Source organism: Lethenteron reissneri, chromosome 20 (genome assembly GCF_015708825.2).
Source record: "Lethenteron reissneri isolate LAM-NWPU_2019-01 chromosome 20, ASM1570882v1, whole genome shotgun sequence".
In the NCBI taxonomy this organism is placed as follows: domain Eukaryota; kingdom Metazoa; phylum Chordata; class Hyperoartia; order Petromyzontiformes; family Petromyzontidae; genus Lethenteron; species Lethenteron reissneri.
In genome coordinates, this window is record NC_083798.1 from 6,595,967 (window position 1) to 6,616,118 (window position 20,152).

Sequence of the window (20,152 nt, forward strand, 5' to 3'; positions counted from 1 at the left end):
AATAGGCACTCCCCGTCCAACGAGTGCGTAGTGTGATTACAATTATGACGATGTGTATATGCACAGTAGTACGTGACTCAAGAAGGCCGTATCATACGTGCACACTGACTTGTTAATTTATCTGTGGCTGTTCGCTACATAAACATTTAACTAGGTTATGTATGTGTGTGTATGGAAGTTGCCCCAAAAGCCTGTTCGAGGCTACACGGGGGGTCTTTGTCTGTATATGTGTATGTGTGTGCATGCGCCTGTGTGTGTGTTTGTGCGGTTAACGCGCTGCGCTATGAACCCGGAGACCCGAGTTAGATTCCCGCTGACGGCCAAAACCAGCGACGATTAATGATCTGAACCGGTCCTGGGCCTTCCTTCGGTCGACTCAGCCTCAAATGAGTACCTGGTGCGGTGTGTAAACATCGTCAACAGGGAGACAAAGGCGTCCGGGCGTTGTGCTGGCCACCTACGCTCTCGTGTGCCGTGCCGTCCATCATAGCTGCTCGCTTACAGCACTTGCCCCCCAAAGTATGTTGAGGCTATACGGGGGATCTTTGTCTTCGTGTGCTTGTGCGCGTTCGCAATAAGCGGATTGATGGCGCTGTGATTCGTGTGCGCACTTCGCTCCGAGCGGCGGCCCCCTGAGTTCGATTCCCGACTACGGCTAACATCGATGGCACTTCGTCGTCGTGATAGAGATCGAAAACAATCCGTTAAGGCAGCCTGACACGTGGTCCTTTTTAGTCGGGGCGTCACGGGTCAAATAACAAGGTTGAGTTCAAACGCGTCCCGTAACACAAAGCAACAGAAACACAAAACTGAACAGCAGCAAGAAGTAAGCCAAGGCGAAGTTGCACATGACAATCGTGATAAGTGCAAAATAAATTTCAGATACCTGGGACTGTCCCGGGGTCCTCCTTTACAAAAACATACTTTCCGGCACGGCGTGTGTGACGAAAGTCAGCACGAGGGAGACAAACGCAGTCGGACGTGTTGCTGGCCACACTACCACCCCCCCCCCCCCCCCGTGTCGCACCGGCCTTAATAGGCGCTCGCTAACACCACCTTCTCCCAACAGTCTGTTAAAAGCTTTATGGGGGATCTTTGTCTTTGTATGAAAACGCCCATAGAAATAGGCTCCCGCTGTGGCGAACGTTATAATCACACACACACACAACACGTTTACGCACCACGCTCTGCATTAGGACCATTGCCCGAAACGTCAGCCGTCCTGCCGTTGACGAACGTCACGATCTCTCTGTTAGCAGTCGGCATCTGCCCTCCCCATGGCTGTGTATTGTTTGTCCCATTGGACGTGTTTGTTGTGCCACCACTCATCTCGCCCCACCTCATCACCACCACCTCCTCCTCTTAACACATCAGCCATCACCTCGCGCGCACCAGGATGCAGCGATGGCGGGGCTGCGGGCTGGGCCCCCCATTGATCTGTTTGCCAGCGGCTCCAGAGTGTTCGCGTGGCAATGACTTTGGGCTGCTGAGTCGAAGACAAACAAAGATGGACGGATGTAGTTAGACTCTTGTGTCACCGTGCAAACACGGAGGTCCGAGGTCAGGTGAGAAGCCACTCTCTCCACCCTCTCTCCACCCTCTCTCGCGCCAGCTCTCGCCGCGGGTGAGGATGAGCCTTAAACTTGAACCTTTGTTCATCTCGACCACGAGCACTGCCCCCCTCTCGACTCTCTGGAGGACTGCGAGAGGAGCCGCACCGATCCGGCTGTCGGATCGATGCCGCCGAGGCGAATAAAAGGGGCCCGCGCAGTGACTGTGGTAGACTAGGGAAGCCACGGTCCTTCTACGGGGACTTGCAGCTCCCCGATTGTTCCTGAGAATTCGCAGCAAGAATTTCTTCGCTGGAGTTTGAGGAGCGACTCCAGGGTGTCCGAGTGTGTCCGTGAGAGTCCCAGGGAGAGTGATTCTCCGCAGCCAACATGCAGCCCGGCCTGCCCGCATCGTGTGTCGCTGCCCTCGCCGCGGTCCTGCTCTGCAGCAGGTGATCTTGACAACTGACTCACCTGTCCCATCGCTCACGCGCTCGTTAAGACACCTGTGAAATTCCGAGACGTATCGTTCACACCGCCTGCTTGCTACCGTGTCTGCTTACTCTGTGCGTGTTTCTCTCGCTCGCTCTCTCTCTCTCTCTCTGTGAGCCGTGGGTTTCTTGTCACATCAGAATAGGAATTTATATTGGCAGAATCTGATGAGCTCTAAAGATCTTTCTCACAGATGTCCAGTCAACGACGTCGGTGATTGTGGCATTCCGTCCATGTAGCGCTGTCCATGGTATTTACTCAAAGAACCGTGCGTTAAAGAGTCCCTCCAGATGCATCAAATTGCTCGAACGGCTTGTGAAACTTAAATCGCCGTCTTCGCTGGCTTCTGTGGCACCTATAATTGTCCCAGTCGAAACATAGCATTCAGTGTATTTTCTTTTTATATTTTACATGTCCAAGAGATGTGACTTGGTGTTCTCAAATTATTCTTATTCATGGCATTGTTTGTGTTGCCGTACTGATATTCATAATACATTTCTGTTTCTCATGGTTTCTCTCCGCGCCAATTTTTAACATGCTTCTTATAGACCACATTTTTGTTCATTCTAATTTGCTCTGTAGGATCTTTGTAATTACCCAGCTCTCCTAGAGACACACTCACATAGAGAAACATAGACTAACATAGAGACACGCAAACTCACACAGACCCAGATACTCACATAGAGAGACATAGACTCACATAGAGACCCATAAACTAACAGCTTTCACCTCCATAAAGGAGAACATACCTGCATATTCCCGTTGTCATGATTATTTTCCTTTTTTTATATATATATAGAGATCACATTCTCTGAAATGCATATTTTAACTGTGCAATTGTTCTGTCTATCGCTGTGATGCACCTTCCATGCACCGTACTATAATCATGCGACCCAAATAGTTCAAATGCTCCACTTGCTTAATTGTGCGTGCTGACACACCCGCCACCAATGTCGCATGCAACAACACACCAGAGTAACAGACACGAGTTCGACACCAGTTACACGCCAGAGTAAACTGTTCGTGTTTTGCACGCCTGTCTGACACCCTTACAGCCCCTGTGTAAATCGTCACGCGCTGTATGTACCTGTCTAAAAGCTTGTGTAGCTTACACACCTGTTATATATCTCTACCTTGTGTTGTTACATACCTCACTAATACCGTTGGTGGCAGGGTAGCGCAGTGGTAACCCTCGTACCTCACAGCAGGAAAGTTCCCGGGTTCGATTCCAAACTCTGGCGCCTTTCTCCGTGGAGTTTGTTTAATTCTCTCCCTGTTCTGTGCCTTGGGTATCCTCCGGTCCCCTCCTCCTCATCCCAAAGCCATGTGAACACGCACATGCAACGTGACTAGTGTCGTCCATAGGTCACGATGCTGACGAATTGCCCTCGCACGCGACTAATGTGGGAGTGGTGGCGGCGGTGGTGGTTTGTGTTGCAGGTCCGTCACGTCGGTTGTCGCGCCAAGTAACAATGGTAAGCATCTGATTAATTATACGCAACAGAGCAGTGGTTGAAAAAAAGAATAAGCATAAGTTTTTACCCTTTTTATTAAGAAAACAGCGGGTGTTAAGACGTTCAGACACCAAAATAGAAACCTTTTTGCAACGAAATATGTCAGCATTAACCACACATGCTTGTGGTGTAACATGCAAACAGACATGCTCACCATTATTAGACCTCCTTTGCCAGTACCAAAATATAATAATAGGGGTTTCCCCTTTTTTCTGGCAACAAAACTGAAACCTTTTTACGAGGAATCATGTGTGCATTAACCACAAAACTTGTGGTCAAAATGCAAACAAAAACACACTCTTACAATGCAAATATTATCGATTCGTTTCAATTGCGGCATGTTGTGGGTCATGCGTTCACGCGACACCCGTGTTTCAGACGCTAGAGGCCGCTACTTTGATCACAATCTAAAACAAAGTGTTTAATAATAATTGCACGGTGGAAAACTCGTTACGCTTTCTAAGTAAAGTTCCCTGATTCGTAAAAACAGTCAATGCACGCGATGTTTAAAGTCGTTTGTTGTGTCTCCGCAGCCTTGAGCGACATTGGACTGATACTGGGTGAGTGCCGATTATGAATGTTCGTGGAACTTTTTTCGCGCCGTACGTAGCCAAACCTGATAATCGGTCTGTGGTGTGGGGAACGATACTAATGATCTATAGGTTCCGCACAACTCGTGAGAGATTTTACTGCGCGCAGTTACCGTACACACACACGAGGAAACACGCGCGATCAAGAATTACGGTAGTGAGGTAGCCGGGTGGCTAAAGGGAAACAGAGAATTTGAGCCGCTAATGACGAAAACCTGGGTTCGAATCCGAGTTTTGAGCAGCGCGTGATTAAATCAGGTTATTATATTATTTTATTATATTATTATATTACTTTATTATGTTTTATTTTTTTTATTTTATTATTTCCATTCTACGTAACTTTACCGGAAGAACCAAGACGATGAATCCCTGCAGTCACGAAAGCTTTAAATCGAAATTTAAACCGGGTTCCCCAACGGTGGCGAGTTGGTGGCCTCAGCCCGGTCACCAATGACTGCACATCAAAGCCATGATGCTATACTTGGCTTTTCAATTTAATTTGAATTAATTCAATTTCTGATTAAAGCAAACAAAGATATAGCTTGTTTGTATATATGCATGCGTGCGTGCGTGGATGTGGGTATGTAATTGTGCATGTGTGTATATCTTTGTGCAGATACAACGAAATGTTCGCGTCTTCCTCCACCAGTGAATGGCTCCATCCACTGCGACATCATCCAGACATGGACGTGCGTTATACACGGGGCAGATAACGCACGGCGCAGTTAACACTGAGTCGACCTAGGGGAGGCCCGGGTTCAGATAACCGTCACCGGTGTTGGCCGTGAGTGAGAATCGAACTCGGTTCGACGGGTTGGTAGCGCAGCGCGCTAATCGACACACTGCCGCTTATTGATATGCAGTATTAAAACAAATACAAAGCTCTTCCGTATAGCCTTAACGGACTGTTGGGGCAAGTGCTGTTAACAAGCACCTATGAAGGCCAGAACGGCACAACGATGGAGTGGGTGGCCAGCACCACCTTTCGTTCGTAGCGCAGTGCGCTGACCGTTTCGCTACCGCAACACACACACACATTGCACATACGCTATAATTGTCCTTACTAGGTGCTCGCTAACAGCACCTCTCTCTCCCGTGTGTGTGCGTGTTGTGTGTAGCGAATGCACGGCCTCCTGTGACCCTGGCTTCGCGTTCTCGGGAGGCAACAAGCAGATCAACTTCGCGTGCTCCAACTCCCTCGGGCTGTGGAGTCCCACGGACAGCGTCCCCGACTGCTTTCGTGAGTCCCCGTGATCTATCCACTGCTGGATGACCCCTCCCCCCCCCCCGCCCACATCACCCCCCCCCCCCCTTCCCCCGTCCCTGCTCGCCGCCGTCACCATCCCTCGCCGTGGCCTCGAGATACTTGCAGATGTCCGCACAGATGGAAGTCCGAGAGGGCTCCGCATTGGTCTGGGTTACTGACTTAATTGGCAAAAGAACTGCTCACACGATAATAATAGTAGGGGGTTTCCCCTTTTGTCTGGCAACAAAACTGAAACCTTTTTACAAGGATTCACGTCTGCATTAACCACAATACTTGCAGTCAAAATGCAAACAAAAGCACACTATGATAATATATATGCGTTGTTCTTGAAACTGATTGGTTCTCCAAAAAAAAGGGGGAAAACCCTATTATTATAGTTTGGTACTGGCAAAGGAGGTCTAATGATGTAGATGAACTGTTCACACGATGAGACGTAAACCAGCCGACAACGCGCTTAATCCCGACTCATATGCCACAATAAGTCAACCTCTCAACACAAGAGACGTCATGGGACCTCCCTTGCCACTTTCAAAATACTATCAAAGCATGCTTTTTTGTTTGTTTGCATGTCCACCACAATTACACGTGGTTAATGAACACGTGATTCTTTGCAAAAGGGTTTCAGTTTGGTGTTTTAACATCTTAACACAACTGTTTTGTTGCCAGAAAGGGTAAAAAACATATTCTCATAACACAAGAGCCGTTCGCGTGAAATCGAAGCATCAACTGGCATAGAATATGAATTCCTGCCGTAACGAAAGCTTTAATTCATGGCATAGAATTTCCCCTCCTCGATATCCCATCAGCCTCCTCCTCCTCGATGTACCTCCCCATCATCACCCCCCCCCCCTCTCGTGTTGCTGACCCAGGTCACTCTGGCAAATGAGAGACGTCTTTCACCTCTGCTCGCCTTGACTTCTCGAAACCCTAAATTTCGATTTAAAGCTTTCGTGACTGCAGGGATTCATCTTCTTGGTTCTTTCAGTAAAGTCACGTAGAAGGGAAATAATAAAATAATAAAAATAAAACATAATAAAATAGTATATTATTATATTATTATGTTTTAATTTTTATTATTCGCGTGAAGTCGAAGCATCAAAATAAAACATAATAAAATAATAATATATTATATTGTTTTATTTTTCTTATTTTCTTATTTCTAAAATAATAAAAATAAAACAAAAGAAAAAAATTATTATTATTTATTATGTTTTATTTTTATTATTTTATTATTTCTCGAAACCCCTCCGCGATGCCTCACCGTGCGCCCCCTCTCCCTGTGCCCACGCAGCGCTGTGCTTCGCGAACAGCACGGGCTGCCTCAACGGCGGCGTGTGCGTGGCTCCCGACACGTGCTCGTGCCCTCCGTACTACAGCGGACTCCGCTGCGAGGGTGCGTCAGTTCCCCCCACCACCACCACCACCACCACCCCCAAGGCTCTGGTCCCTCCACCTCCACCTCCCCGACCCACCCCCCCTCCCCTCCAAAACAAGCTATTGGTTTGTTTGCTGTGAAGATGATTGTCATCGTACGTGATTTTCGACACCCAAAGTGCGGTAAAGGCAATGCACCGCGTGTTTTGTCTATTTCCCAAAATGCGAGGCTCTTTGAGAGCTCCTTATCCCGACCTGGAGAGCGCGCAGAACCGATGAGTTGGTTGTGACGCCTATTGACGGGAAGCTAAATGATCGACGTTTACAAATCATCATCATCATCATCATAGATTTATTGACAAATATTTGCTGCCGTCACGATTTTCACGGTGATGGTCCAAATTTGGCAATTTGGAACATTTCTCCCCCCAAAATTTACTCAATTGTGATCATACAGAGCATCGATCGTTGCCATCTACTCATGCCACCCTCCCCACCGCGCTTCCCCGGGCCAATCTCGCAAAATAGACTCATCCTTACATCTTGAGTTCTCATATGGCTACACAAAATAACCCCCGTTCAATTCCCCCCCCACCCAACCCAACTCTCTCACCCCCTCCACTCCCCGCCACCGTGTAGAGAGCCTCAAGTGCGTGGTGACCAGCCAGCCCGCCTCGCAATATAGACTCATCCTTACATCCTTACATCTTGAGTTCTCATATGGCTACACAAAATAACCCCCCGTTCAATTCCCCCCCCCCACTCCCCGCCACCGTGCAGAGAGCCTCAAGTGCGTGGTGACCAGCCAGCCAGCCTTCGGCAGCGCGCAATGTTCCGATGCGGGCGGGTTCCGCGTGTGCTCGCTCGCCTGCCAGGCCGGCTACCGGCTCGCGGGCCCGCAGGCCTACGTGTGCGAGCTGTCCACGGGCCACTGGTTCCCGAGCCTGCCTTCCAGCCCGGTCGTCAACGCCTTCCCGGACTGCGTGACCGGTCGGCCCACCTGCCCAGACCTCGCCCCGCCGGCCAATGGCGAACTTCTGTGCAGCGAAAACGACGAGGGCTTGATGACCTGTCAGGCGAGCTGCTCGGACGGGTACACGTTTGTTGAGCCAGTGCCGGACGCGTACAAGTGCGTGGATGGGAAGTGGTCACCCACAGACTCGGTGCCCAAGTGCGTCGGTGAGTGGCTGGGCTGGGCGGTGAGGACGTTGGGTGGTGGTGGTGGTGGGGGGGGTTTGATGAAGGGAGTTGAACTCAGGTCGGGACGCATTGCGTGAGTTGTGGGGTGGGGTGAGTCTGTTGTTGCTTGGTGCTGCTGTTGTTTGTGTTTGCTTGTTTTGTGTGGTTTTTATGGAATGTTGTCGATTGATGCTGTAGCTGTCAGTCGCAGAAATATAATCATCATCATCATCACAACCATCCTAAGGGTAGCAGGAGGAAGGGCGTCAACGTTATCCGCGGCATCAGTAGCACCAGAATCAGCAGCAGTAACGGCAACAGCAGCAGCAGCGACAACACTGTCATCACCATCATCATCACTACCACCACCACCACAAACAACAGTGGCATCGTCATCACGACTACCATTGCCACCAGCAGCAGTGTCATCATCGTCAGGAGCAGAAGCGGCAGCAGCAATAGCAGCAGAACGCCATCATCCAGTAGAGGATTGACAACGATTGAATATGAATTGGATAGAAACAAATTCACATAACATATCTAACCAATGTCATCTTCTGTTCCTCGTGTGTGTGAGTACAGAGGTGTCACTGCCCCTATCGGACGGGATTCTGGGATACACGACCGGCGTCTTCAGCCCAGGTGTGTGTGCATCTGCACACCATGTACGTGTGCACGTCATGCACGTGTGCACGTCATGTACGTGTTGCACGTCATGTATGTGTGCACGTCATGTACCTACACGAGGTGGCCAGGAGATGGCCGTGAAGCAACAGGTTCTCGCTGCACTTGCAAAGCACGGCAAAACCTGAGTTCGATTTCCAGCCACGGATAACATCAGTGGTGAGTGATAATCTGAACCAGCCCCTTTGTGCCACTTCACGAAACGCCTCCCCACTGAGCGGCGGGGTGAAATATGGCCAATCAAGCCGCATGACCGACAGGGCACGACGAGCCCTTGATCCGGCAGCGGATTTGCAGAGCTGTAAATGTAGGGTGGGAGCAAGGCGCGTGCATTGCTGTATATTTTAATGTGCGTACGCACGTGTTGTCCAGTCGGCAAAGTGGCCTCGCAGGAGATGGGATACGGCATGGCGTGGGGTCAGACCCACTACCGCACCTTTGACGGGAAGATCTACAGATTCCGCGGCCTGGGCTCGTACCTCCTTGTGGGAGACATGCAAGACCACACCTTCCACATCTACGTCAACAACGACATGTAAATCCTCTCGGCTTTCTCCCGAAGTCTTCCTCTTCTTCATCATCACCATCACCATCGTAGTCGTGATTTGTATTCCAATTACGCAGCCATCTGCGCTTTATATTGAAATGATTTGTTTTGACAGTAATGATGATGATGATGATAATAACGATGGTGGTAGAAGAGGCGACAATGATAATGACGTTGCTGCTGATTATTGCGATTTTTATAATGATTCAGATAATAACCATCATCATCATCATGCTGCTCATTTCTTCGATGTCACTACTGCTGCTGAAAAGCTCACCTCTTTAAATTAGCCTTTCCTCTCTAGTTCTGGCCATTAACCCCTGCAGGCTCGGTTTATTCTCTGCTTTACATACACGGTGGCGCATTGGGATCTACAGATAAAATGCGCCGCACAAATTATTATAATTATCATGATCCTGCTACTGCTGCCGCTGATCTTGCTGCTGCTACTTTCGATGATGATAATCATCATCATCAATATCGTCAGCTGGCTGCTGCTGCTAACGACGACACTGCAAATGAAGTTGGCTTTCGCATTGTCCAATGAAGTTACCGTCGATCATCCTGCTCCTGCCACCGCCGCCGCTGCTGCCGCTAAATCTTTACTCCCACTGCTGACAACAACAACAAGCAATGACCGACGACGATCATCGCCGCCCCCCCCCCCCAGGAACCCAGAGTGCGGGCTATCTGGCGCCCCTGCGTGCGAGCGCTCCCTCACCGTCCTCATGGAGGAAGTGCGCATCGAGCTGCGCCGCGACTCGGACGGCCCCGCCGCCTTCGCCCAGGGGGAGCGACTCAAGCTGCCCGTCATCACCTACGGCGTGGTCATCGAGCAGTCCGCCTCCTACATCCTCCTCAAGTCCGGCCTGGGATTCACCCTGCGCTGGGACGGCGCCGACTCCGTGTTCGTCCAGGTGCCTTCCTCGCACATTAAGCCACTGTGTGTGTATTGGGGGGGGGGGGGGGGGATGGGGGGGCGATATAATAGATTGTTAAATCCATCGTGAGTGGGGGGCGGCGATGGCGGGGGGGATTCCTCCCTGGGGGATTCTTCCTAAAAGGAGCGGTACACGCATGCGGCGCGATAGTGGAGCTGTTGCTACTGCCACTGCTGAAGACGTTACTGCTGTGGATTATGACGATGGTCTATCCATTCAGATTTTGCTGACGCTGTTGTTCATGATGTTGCTGCTGCTGCTGGTGAAACTGCTGCTGTTGATGTTGTTGTTCAAGATGCTGCTGATGGTGAAACTGCTGCTGCTGTTGATGTTGTTGTTCAAGATGCTGCTGGTAAAAGTGCTGCTGTTGATGCTGTTGATCTGTCCCTTCAGATTTCGGAGACGATGCTGGGCATGACCTACGGGTTACTGGGAACCTTCGACCGCGACTGCAGCAATGACTTCACCTCCATAACCGGGCAGCTCACCAGCGTGGCGATCACTTTCGCCGCCACGTTCCGCGTGAACGGTTCGTCACCCGTAACCGGTCACGCGCCGCTCCCCGTCCCCGCCCCTAATGGACATCTGTAGAAAAAAAAGCGCTTCATAGCTCATCGGATTCTTCCAGTATAAATCCAATATTCTGAATCTGAATGAAACAGCTGTTGGAGGCTGCTGCCGGGGTTAATTGTGAGCAGAGGGCAGTGCAGCAGGATCAATGGTTATACTGTACTATGCGCCAACGTCTACGGTCGCTGCACTGACTTGCGTAGTGAAGTGTGGTCAAACATGGTGTGGCGAGGCCTTAACCCAGCAGTGAATTGACAATAGGGTTGTACGTGTACTCACCTGCGCTGTTATAGTTATATACAAATGATTGTCTGAGTCGGTGACCCGTGTGCGTGTGTCTCCCCACCAGCCCTGAGCGCTTACCCGAGCCAGGCAGACTTCTGCGACTTCCAGCACACACTGTCTGGGTTCAACCCCACGTCCCTGTCCGCGCTGCTCGCCTGCAAAGATCTGCTCAACACGGCCTGCAAAGACGTAATGAGGCTCACCCATTCTCACCGCGGTGGTTGATGGTGGTGGTGGTATAAATGGGGGTGACAGTTTAGTTGGTGAGAATGGACCCTTGCGGCTCGTGTTCAGGGCCCTCCGAGAGGTGTGTGCGTGTGTGTGTGTGTGCGTGTGTGTGCGTGTGTGTGCGTGGTTGTGTTATCATGTGGGGAGCGGTAGTGGAGCGGTTAGCGCTATGCTGTGCTACGAACCCGGCGACCCAGGTTCGATTGCCGCTCACGGCCAACGCCAGTGACGATTATCTGAACCGGTCCTGGGCTTCCCCTAAGTCGACTCAGCCTCAAATAAGTACCTGGTGCGGTGTGTAAAAATCGCCACTGGGGAGACAAAGGCAGCACAAAGTGACGCACTCCAATCGGGACTCGGCGTTCGACAACTTTGCCCCCCTTGGCCGGCTCTACGCGTGGCCTACATGATGTGTGGACCGTTTGCCTCCGGCAGGTGGTGGACCCTATCCCCTTCTACGACGCGTGCGCCGAGGACATTTGCCGCGCCGGAGGGGACGCGTCCTTCGTGTGCGACTCGATGGCCGCGTATTTCCGCGAGTGCTCGCGGCACGGGATCAGCGTGGAGTGGCGCTCCGCTCAGCGCTGCCGTGAGTTACCCACCCCACCCTCACCACCCCCCCCCCCCCCCTCTGCCCGCCGCAACGAGCCCACAGCGGCCGCTCCAATCATCTCCCTCATAAGTGGGAACACGACGCTGCCGCTAATCGTTGACGGGTTCGTGAACCAATACAGCGGCGTCGTGGCCACATTATCGGCTCAGGGGGTACAGCAATCAGGGGGTACAGCAATCGGTTATTTTACACTGCTGTTGAAAACATATCTCGTGGCGGTTGTCAAGGGGGTCCTCAACTCGTAGCTTTGGCCATCGGTGGGGGGGGGGGGGGGGGGGTGAGGGGTGGGCGAGACACCCCCTGCCCCCCACGCCAGTTACGCTACTGGACCCATAGGTTACATCGCAGGGTCGTCGTGTAACAGATGGTGACGGTTTGGGGAGGCCTTCATCCGGCGGTGGATTGATCAAGGCATTGGATGACCCAGAGGGGTGCTGTAACGGGCGTGGATAGGAAGAATGAGATGGAGAGCGATGGCGTGAGGTGTTAAGTGAGGCCACAACACTGTTTTCCTGAGCAGGTGTATTTCTTCTCGGTGGGTTCGAGTTAGGGACATGGTTCGAGTTAGGGACATGGTTCGAGTTAGGGACAAGGTTCGGGTTAGGGACATGGTTCGAGTTAGGGACATGGTTCGAGATAGGGACATGGTTCGAGTTAGGAAAATGGTTCGAGTTAGGGACATGGTTCGAGTTAGGGACAAGGTTCGGGTTAGGGACATGGTTCGAGTTAGGGACATGGTTCGAGATAGGGACATGGTTCGAGTTAGGAAAATGGTTCGAGTTAGGGACATGGTTCGAGTTAGGGACATGGTTCGAGTTAGGGACATGGTTCGAGTTAGGGACATGGTTCGAGTTAGGGACATGGTTCGAGTTAGGGACATGGTTCGAGTTAGGGACATGGTTCGAGTTAGGGACATGGTTCGAGTTAGGGACATGGTTCGAGTTAGGGACATGGTTCGAGTTAGGGACATGGTTCGAGTTAGGGACATGGTTCGAGTTAGGGACATGGTTCGAGTTAGGGACATGGTTCGAGTTAGGGACATGGTTCGAGTTAGGGACATGGTTCGAGTTAGGGACATGGTTCGAGTTAGGGACATGGTTCGAGTTAGGGACATGGTTCGAGTTAGGGACATGGTTCGCGTTGCTGCCTGGCTGCATTGCTGCACGGTACCTACTACAGCGCCACTATGGGCCGGGGAGAATCCTACTCACCCCATACACACGCACCCACAAACACAAAGATCCCCCTATAGCCTCAACAGATTGTAGGAGCAAGTTATGTTAGCGATCACCTATGGATACACACGAAGGGGTTGAGTGGCCAATAGCACACACGTACACAGACACACACACCCCCATAAACCCACACACGCGTACTCACGAGAATACGCGTTCAGACATATTGCCAAACACACATACACAGGCAAACACTGACACGCACGCGTACACGTAAATAAACATTCACGCACACAAACACGCGCGCGCACATGGGAACAAACACATCCACAAATACCGGCTCTCGTTGTCAGCGAGTAGCACCTACGAAGAACACATTCACACACAACGACAATAGCGCGCGCACACACACACACACGCCAAAAGACACACCTGGAATCTCTGCTCGATCAAGCCTCCGTCCTCCCTCCTGTGCGCGTGCCACACACGTAGCCATCCAGTGCCCGTGCGGCATGGTGTACAACAGCTGCGGCTCGTCGTGCCCCAAGACCTGCTTCGACGCCACGTACGACTGCGAGGACGACCTCTGCATCGACGGCTGTCACTGCCCCGAGGGCACCTACCTGCACAACGGCACCTGCCTCAAGCGCGAGGAATGCCCGTGCCTCTACATCCGCCGCGAGTTCACGCCCGGCACGCGCATCCAGCAGGACTGCAACACCTGGTACCAGGGCTGCTCCCACGGCCACTGACGCTATTTTCCACTGACGCGCACATGTTTGAATCGATACGACTGTTGCTATTAATGCCACTGCTGCTGTTGCTACCGATACTAATAATAGTGACCTTTGAGAAGTCGTCATCCAGCAGCGGATTGACCATGGTGGCCAATGATGACTTTTATAAAATTATTTGATGTGACTGCTGATATTACTAGCGCTGCTGATTTGCAGAGTGATTGGTAATCATACCACTGCTACTATTGCGGTCGCTATAATTGATATGGCTGCTGATGATATGGCGTCTCTATTGTGGACGTAATACCACCACGGCTGCTATTCATGTTATTATTGCCACTGTTCCTACCACCGTTGCTAATACCACGGATTTCTGATACCGCTACCACCGCAGCTGTCATTGCAATAGACACTGACATTGAAACGCTGCTGCTGCTGCTATTACTGCCTCTAAAGGTCGGAAGCTGAAACGTTTAATTCCTGTTTTCTAATGATACAATGTATCGGAGCCAGAATCTTCAGTCCGACCGACAGTTGTTGGTTAGGCAACGTTGCCGCGTGTTTGACCCGAGTGGGTGATTGGGAGCCATGAAGTAGAATCAGTACCAGGGACAGCGCAGTGTCGAGCTGGGAGGGATCAGTTCCGTGGACAGCGCTAAGTGCATTTGTAAACAAGCATGGCTGCTACAAAACGAGCCTTGAGACTCAGTGACGATTTCCCGCTCGCACTTTTGTCCTTCAAACACATTAATGCCTGGTTATATACTGTAAATTCTGCACAGATTACTTAGCTCCACGACATGCTACTGCACAGCGCACACAGGGCCCGGCTGTGTTGTCTCTGATCCCGACTGTTTGTTGTATTTGCAGCATCTGCCAGTACGGGAAATGGACATGCTCACAAAACCAATGTGACGGTGAGTCTGGCCTCCCAATAATAACTACAATTATAATAATTAACGTAAATACCACACGAACTTCAATATGCTGACTGTGATTGGAACTAGCTCACTAACATAGTGGCTTAGCGGTGGGGTAGGTGGCTCACGTACAGATTGAGCCACAACCGCCTACAGGGAACGAGATGGAACCTGTAAGATGCAGTTCAGAAAGTAGGTTGGGAAGGGCATCGTGTCGGTGCATACGTGTGTGGGCATATGCGTGTGCACGCATGCGCGTTGTTGCATGTGTATGTGTCGTGTAAGTATGGGTACGTGTGTGCATATCGAGGTGTACACGTAGCGTATAAAGATGTGTGTGTATATGTATGTGTCTGCATCTCTGTATGTGAACGTATACATGTGCGCGCGTACCTGAATGTATTTATATCACATACGTGTACACGTTGGTGCATGTACGTGTATGTAAAGATGTGCACACGTGTGTGTGTACTCTCCGCAGTAAAGTAGCAGTTTGCACGCTGCGTTACAAACCCAGCGACCACAGTTAAATTCCCACTCAGGGTCGACACCAGTGACACTTATTCGAACCAGTCCTGGGCCTCCTATAGGCCCAGTAATTGGTGCTGTGAATGAACATCGCCACTGGGGAGACAAAGGCAGCCGGGCGTGATGCTGGCCACCCACGCCCTCGTGTGTCATCGGTGCTCGCTAACGACACTTGCCCCAACAGTCTGTAAAAGGCGACACGACGGGATGCTTTGTGATAATTATTTTTTTACCCTTCTATCTGGCAACAAAACTGACACTTTTTTTTGTTGCCAGCTAGAAGGGTAAAAAAACCAACTATCATATTTTGTTACTGGCAAAATGAGGTTCCAATGGGATGGCTTTGTGTTTGCGCTCTCAGCCACGTGCGCCGTGATCGGCGAGGTGTCGTACACGACGTTCGACGGGCGAACGTACGAGTTCGAAGGCGAGTGCCAGTACACGCTGGTGCGTGGCGTCAGCAGCTGCTCGACATCGCTCTCCTACCAGATTGACGTGCAGCTCACCAAGGACTGCAACCAGGGCGGCTTCAGCAGGTGAGAGGCGCGAGACGGAATTGGGCTGCCACTGGTGGCGAGATGTTAACCACCTCGCCTGGTACGCAGGATGTCGTGAATTCGATCTTGAACGTGACGCCTTCCCCTGGTCGCGTGGATTTTTCTCCAGGTCCTCCGGGTTTTTTGCCTCCACATTTAGAAACACGCGCTTAGAGTGTTTTGGCTGCTTTATACTTCAACGATAAGCCACTTCCTCGAGCTGTCATATGTGGCCAGGTCGCTTCTGAAAAAAAGAGCTTTCTAGCTCAGTCTTATCTGGTCAAATAAAACATGCATCTTGACTTAAAGCTTTCGTGACTGAAGGAATTCATATTATTCGGGTTTTTCGGTAAAGTCACGTAGATAGGTTGAAATAAAATGACAAAAAACTACGACGTTTTCTGATGACGATCGCTTGTGTTGTGATCGAAACGTCGTAGTTTTTACCGAAAGACCCAAACAAAAATAATAGTTTAAAAGTTAGATGTTGAATTTCTTTCGCAACGTACGTAGTCGAATGTGCTAATCGGAAGTGCGAAGCCAACACCCGATGCTGCAATTGGCGGAGCGAAGCTTTGGCATGGGCTCTGGTGAAATTAATGCAATGGACCCCCCCTCCTACGCCCTCCCTCCCGCGCCCCATCCAGGGCTGTGATCTTGACCGTGAGTGGAGAGAGCGCTCGGCTGGGTGAGGCAGGGCAGCTGCTTGTCAGCAACAGTGAGGAGAAGCTCCCGTACGCGGGGCAGGGCTTCCAGGTGGAGCGGGTGTCACAGGAATTCGTCAAGGTGGGTGTACCCCCCCCCCTCCCCCCACGCTCTCACAGCACGCTCCGCTTATCCGCCCCGCGGAACCGCAGCTCCCCGCTCTCCCTCGCGTATTCCTCCACACATTGTCAAGCTGCTGTCGTCCGGCAGACAGCCCAGCAGCAGCAGCAACATCGACCAGTACAGGGGCGGCTTCGGAGGCGAACGCGGCTTTTTAAGGACTGATTCGTGGCGTTATTCGCATTGCATTTCGGCTATTGAAATATTAAGTTTTATTTTTTTACCGAATTCGAACAAAAAATACTCCTCTTGTTATTTTATTTGCCGACCCCTGGACTAGCCTAATAAGTAACAGCAGCATTAGTAGCACCATCATTATCACCACCGCCACCACAATAAATATGGTCATCATATTCATCATCATGCCACGCCAATGCCAACAGTGTTATCAAAACCACATTCAGCAGCATTAGTATCACCATTTTCGTCACCATTAGCATTACCACCACCATCACCGTAACATCAGCGCCACCGTCATTATTTCCACCACTACGACCATCATCATGGTTGACAAACAGCACAACCACTATTATTATCACCACCAACAACTGCAATCACGCTCATGATCAACACCACAACCACCACCGCAATTACCATTCCTATCATTACTATGACCACATCAACATGATTATAACCACTACCACCATCACAACCACCACCACCACCACAAAAACTCACCAAATATCCCCGTGTAGCCTGAGCAGACTGTTGGAGCAAATGCTGTTAGCGAGCACCCAGCCATGGCTAGCCAGCACCACGTTCCTGCCGCCTTTGTTGCAACCTGCCAATCATCTCAGTCGGACAACCCACGGCACCTGGGTCTGTTCCGTGACCTCCTGCCAGGGCACCTTCGACACACTCACCACCACCAGCACCACGAGCAGCGCCCTAACCTCCGGTCGCCACCCTCTCGCAGCTGACCCTTCTCAACGGCCTCACGCTGCTTTTCGACGGCCGCAACCGCGTGTACGTGACCGCTCACCCGGCGCTCATGGGCAGCATGGAGGGGCTGTGCGGCAACTTCGACAACCACCAGCTCAACGACTTCCGCACTCCGCTCGGAGACGTCGAGAGCGCGCCAGGGGCTTTCGCCAACAAGTGGAAGGCGCTGGCCACGTGCGCCAGCGCCGCCGTGGAGGTGGTCGACCCGTGCGAGATCAACCAGTACCGGCGTCTACGCGCCCAGAGCGTGTGCGGTCTGCTGCTGCAGGCACCCTTCTCACGTGAGTCACACCCACGTGTGTCTGTGTGTGTGTGTATGCGCGAGTGTGGGAATGTGTGTGTGAACGTGAGAGGGTGTGTGTGTGTGTGCGAGTGTGAGAATGCGTGTGTGTGCGCGAGTGTGGGAATGTGTGTGTGAGCGTGAGAGGGTGTGTGTGTGTGCGCGAGTGTGGGAATGTGCGTGTGAGCGTGAGAGGGTGTGTGTGTGTGTGCGCGAGTGTGGGAATGTGCGTGTGAGCGTAAGAGGGGGTGTATGTGTGCGTGTGTGTTAGGGGGTAGTGTAGCGGTTAGCGCGCTGCACTACGAACCGGGCGACGCAGGTTCGATTTCCGCTCACGGCAAACACCAGTGACGATTATCTGAACCGGTTCCGGGCCTCTCCTGGGTCGACTCAGCCTCAAATGAGTAACTATTCCGATGTGTAAACATCGCCACTGGGGAGACAAAGGCAGCCGGGCGTGGGCCTGGCCACCCACCCCCTCGCGTGCTGTTCCGGCCTGCATAGGTGCTACTCGCTAACAGAACTTGCCCCGATATTGTTAATCCTATACGGGGGATCTTTGTCTTTGTGTGTGTGATGCGTGATGCGTGCAGAGTGTCACGAGGTGGTGAGCCACCACACGTACTACGACTCGTGCATGAACACCCTCTGCTCCACCGACCTCACGTGGCCCGAGTGCGACTCGCTGGCCGACTACTCGCTGGCGTGCGTGCGCGCCGGGGTGGCGATCGCGGGGTGGAGAGACGCGGTGCCCGAGTGCGGTACGAGACAGCCCCCCTCCTCCTCCTCGAGCCCCTTCGTAACCCTCGATTGAAAGCACACCCTCTGCTCGCACGGCAACGCAACGCAACGCACCACACACACACGGCGCACCAAGCACATGCACACTCCGATTGGATACACCCCCCCCCATGTCGTCCTTCGCTTTATCCCCCCCCCCCCCTTGTATGTTGAACTTTTTTCTCACCGTACATGACCAACCGTGCTAATCGGATAGTGAGGGTGAACGACAACAAATGAAACACAAAAATCAGTTTAAAAAAAATAGTTTTCCATCGAGATGATTTAAAAGTCCACAGATGCTTTCTACTATAGGAAGAAAGAGCGTTCCAGACGGCCGCGGAAAGGCATTTAAAAGCGCGCGATGCGGCGACCGCCGTCTGTGACCGACGGGCAGCAGCCAAAAGCCGCCGCTCACGAGGTTGACCGCAGTTGGCGCGATGGTTCACACTCCTCTCGGCCTCCCCACCCCGTGCCCCTCTCGGCTGCCCCTCCCCCACACACTTCTCCCCACCGCCCTCCCCGCCGCGCAGTGGCGCTGTGCCCCATGGGGATGCAGTACCTGGAGTGCGGGAGCGCGTGCGACGCGTCGTGCGGCTCGCTGGCGCTGGAGCTGTCGGCTCGCGTCGACTGCTCGGAGCAGTGCGTCCAGGGCTGCAGCTGCCCGCCGGGCTCCGTGCTCGACTACGAGGGCCGCTGCGTGCCGCCCGAGGACTGCCCCTGCGTGTGGGAGGGCATCTACTACGTCAGCGGAGAGGCGCGCATGCAGGACTGCAACATCTGGTGCGCGCGGTCGCGGACGACGAGGGATGCCCGGGCACCGAATGTTGTTGTCGCCACTGATGTCTCCCGCTAGCTGCTGCCCTTCACGACTCGCCGTCACGGCTACTCCGAAGTGATAGCCACCGATAAAGCCACCTTTGCCAGCCAATGCCCACCAATATCACCGCCACCACCAGCACCGATACCAACCAATTGTCATATATACAACCAAACAATACCAAAGCAATACCCATCAATACCACCACCACCAAAAGAATCTGCCACCCAAAGTGCCATCGCATCATTAAACATCAATATAAACAATTATACACAGTTACAAAATAAACAATTCATAGCAAGATGTGGCTGTGAGCTTTGAGCAATACATCACTCTGCGACTCTCTCCATCCTCTCCCAACCACCCCTCCTCCCCTCCTTGACCCCAACCCCCCAGCGAGTGCTACCGCGGCAAGTGGCTGTGCACCACCAACGACTGCGGCACCAAGGACCTGTGCGGCCCCCACCAGGAGTACGTGAGCTGCAAGGACCCCGAGCCGCTCACCTGCGACAACATGCACCTGCCGCGGACGCGCAACACGCCGCAGCCCTCGGCGGGACGCTGCGCCGGCGGCTGCCAGTGCGACAACACGACGGTGTGGGACGCGGCGACGGGGGCCTGCGTGCTGCCCCAGGAGTGCCCGTGCTACCACGGGGGGATGAGCTACGGCGAGGGCGAGAGCATGAAGGTCGAGTGCAACTTGTGGTGAGGGCGGCGTCCCGCCTGCGCTGTCCGCGCGCGGCACACCGCATCCAGTTGTGCGCGGGTAGCACGA

The 20,152-nt window shown here is 52.4% G+C and overlaps 1 protein-coding gene across 1 annotated transcript in view; it reads left to right on the forward strand.

Moving 5' to 3' along the window:
* Positions 1 to 1,800: 1,800 nt before the first annotated feature.
* LOC133344655 (SCO-spondin-like) overlaps positions 1,801 to 20,152 on the forward strand; it is a 28,186-nt gene continuing 9,834 nt past the window's right edge. Inside the window, exons 1-21 of the mRNA XM_061554691.1 lie at positions 1,801 to 2,002; positions 3,483 to 3,517; positions 4,090 to 4,116; positions 4,763 to 4,835; positions 5,265 to 5,386; positions 6,705 to 6,806; positions 7,568 to 7,966; positions 8,549 to 8,608; positions 9,023 to 9,185; positions 9,868 to 10,114; positions 10,532 to 10,667; positions 11,058 to 11,182; positions 11,657 to 11,810; positions 13,502 to 13,733; positions 14,617 to 14,663; positions 15,556 to 15,730; positions 16,378 to 16,516; positions 17,472 to 17,778; positions 18,371 to 18,538; positions 19,091 to 19,340; positions 19,774 to 20,082. Coding sequence (XP_061410675.1) covers positions 1,941 to 2,002; positions 3,483 to 3,517; positions 4,090 to 4,116; positions 4,763 to 4,835; positions 5,265 to 5,386; positions 6,705 to 6,806; positions 7,568 to 7,966; positions 8,549 to 8,608; positions 9,023 to 9,185; positions 9,868 to 10,114; positions 10,532 to 10,667; positions 11,058 to 11,182; positions 11,657 to 11,810; positions 13,502 to 13,733; positions 14,617 to 14,663; positions 15,556 to 15,730; positions 16,378 to 16,516; positions 17,472 to 17,778; positions 18,371 to 18,538; positions 19,091 to 19,340; positions 19,774 to 20,082 — 3,332 coding nt within the window. The 5' untranslated portion in view covers positions 1,801 to 1,940. The remainder of the gene's footprint in view (positions 2,003 to 3,482; positions 3,518 to 4,089; positions 4,117 to 4,762; positions 4,836 to 5,264; positions 5,387 to 6,704; positions 6,807 to 7,567; positions 7,967 to 8,548; positions 8,609 to 9,022; positions 9,186 to 9,867; positions 10,115 to 10,531; positions 10,668 to 11,057; positions 11,183 to 11,656; positions 11,811 to 13,501; positions 13,734 to 14,616; positions 14,664 to 15,555; positions 15,731 to 16,377; positions 16,517 to 17,471; positions 17,779 to 18,370; positions 18,539 to 19,090; positions 19,341 to 19,773; positions 20,083 to 20,152) is intronic.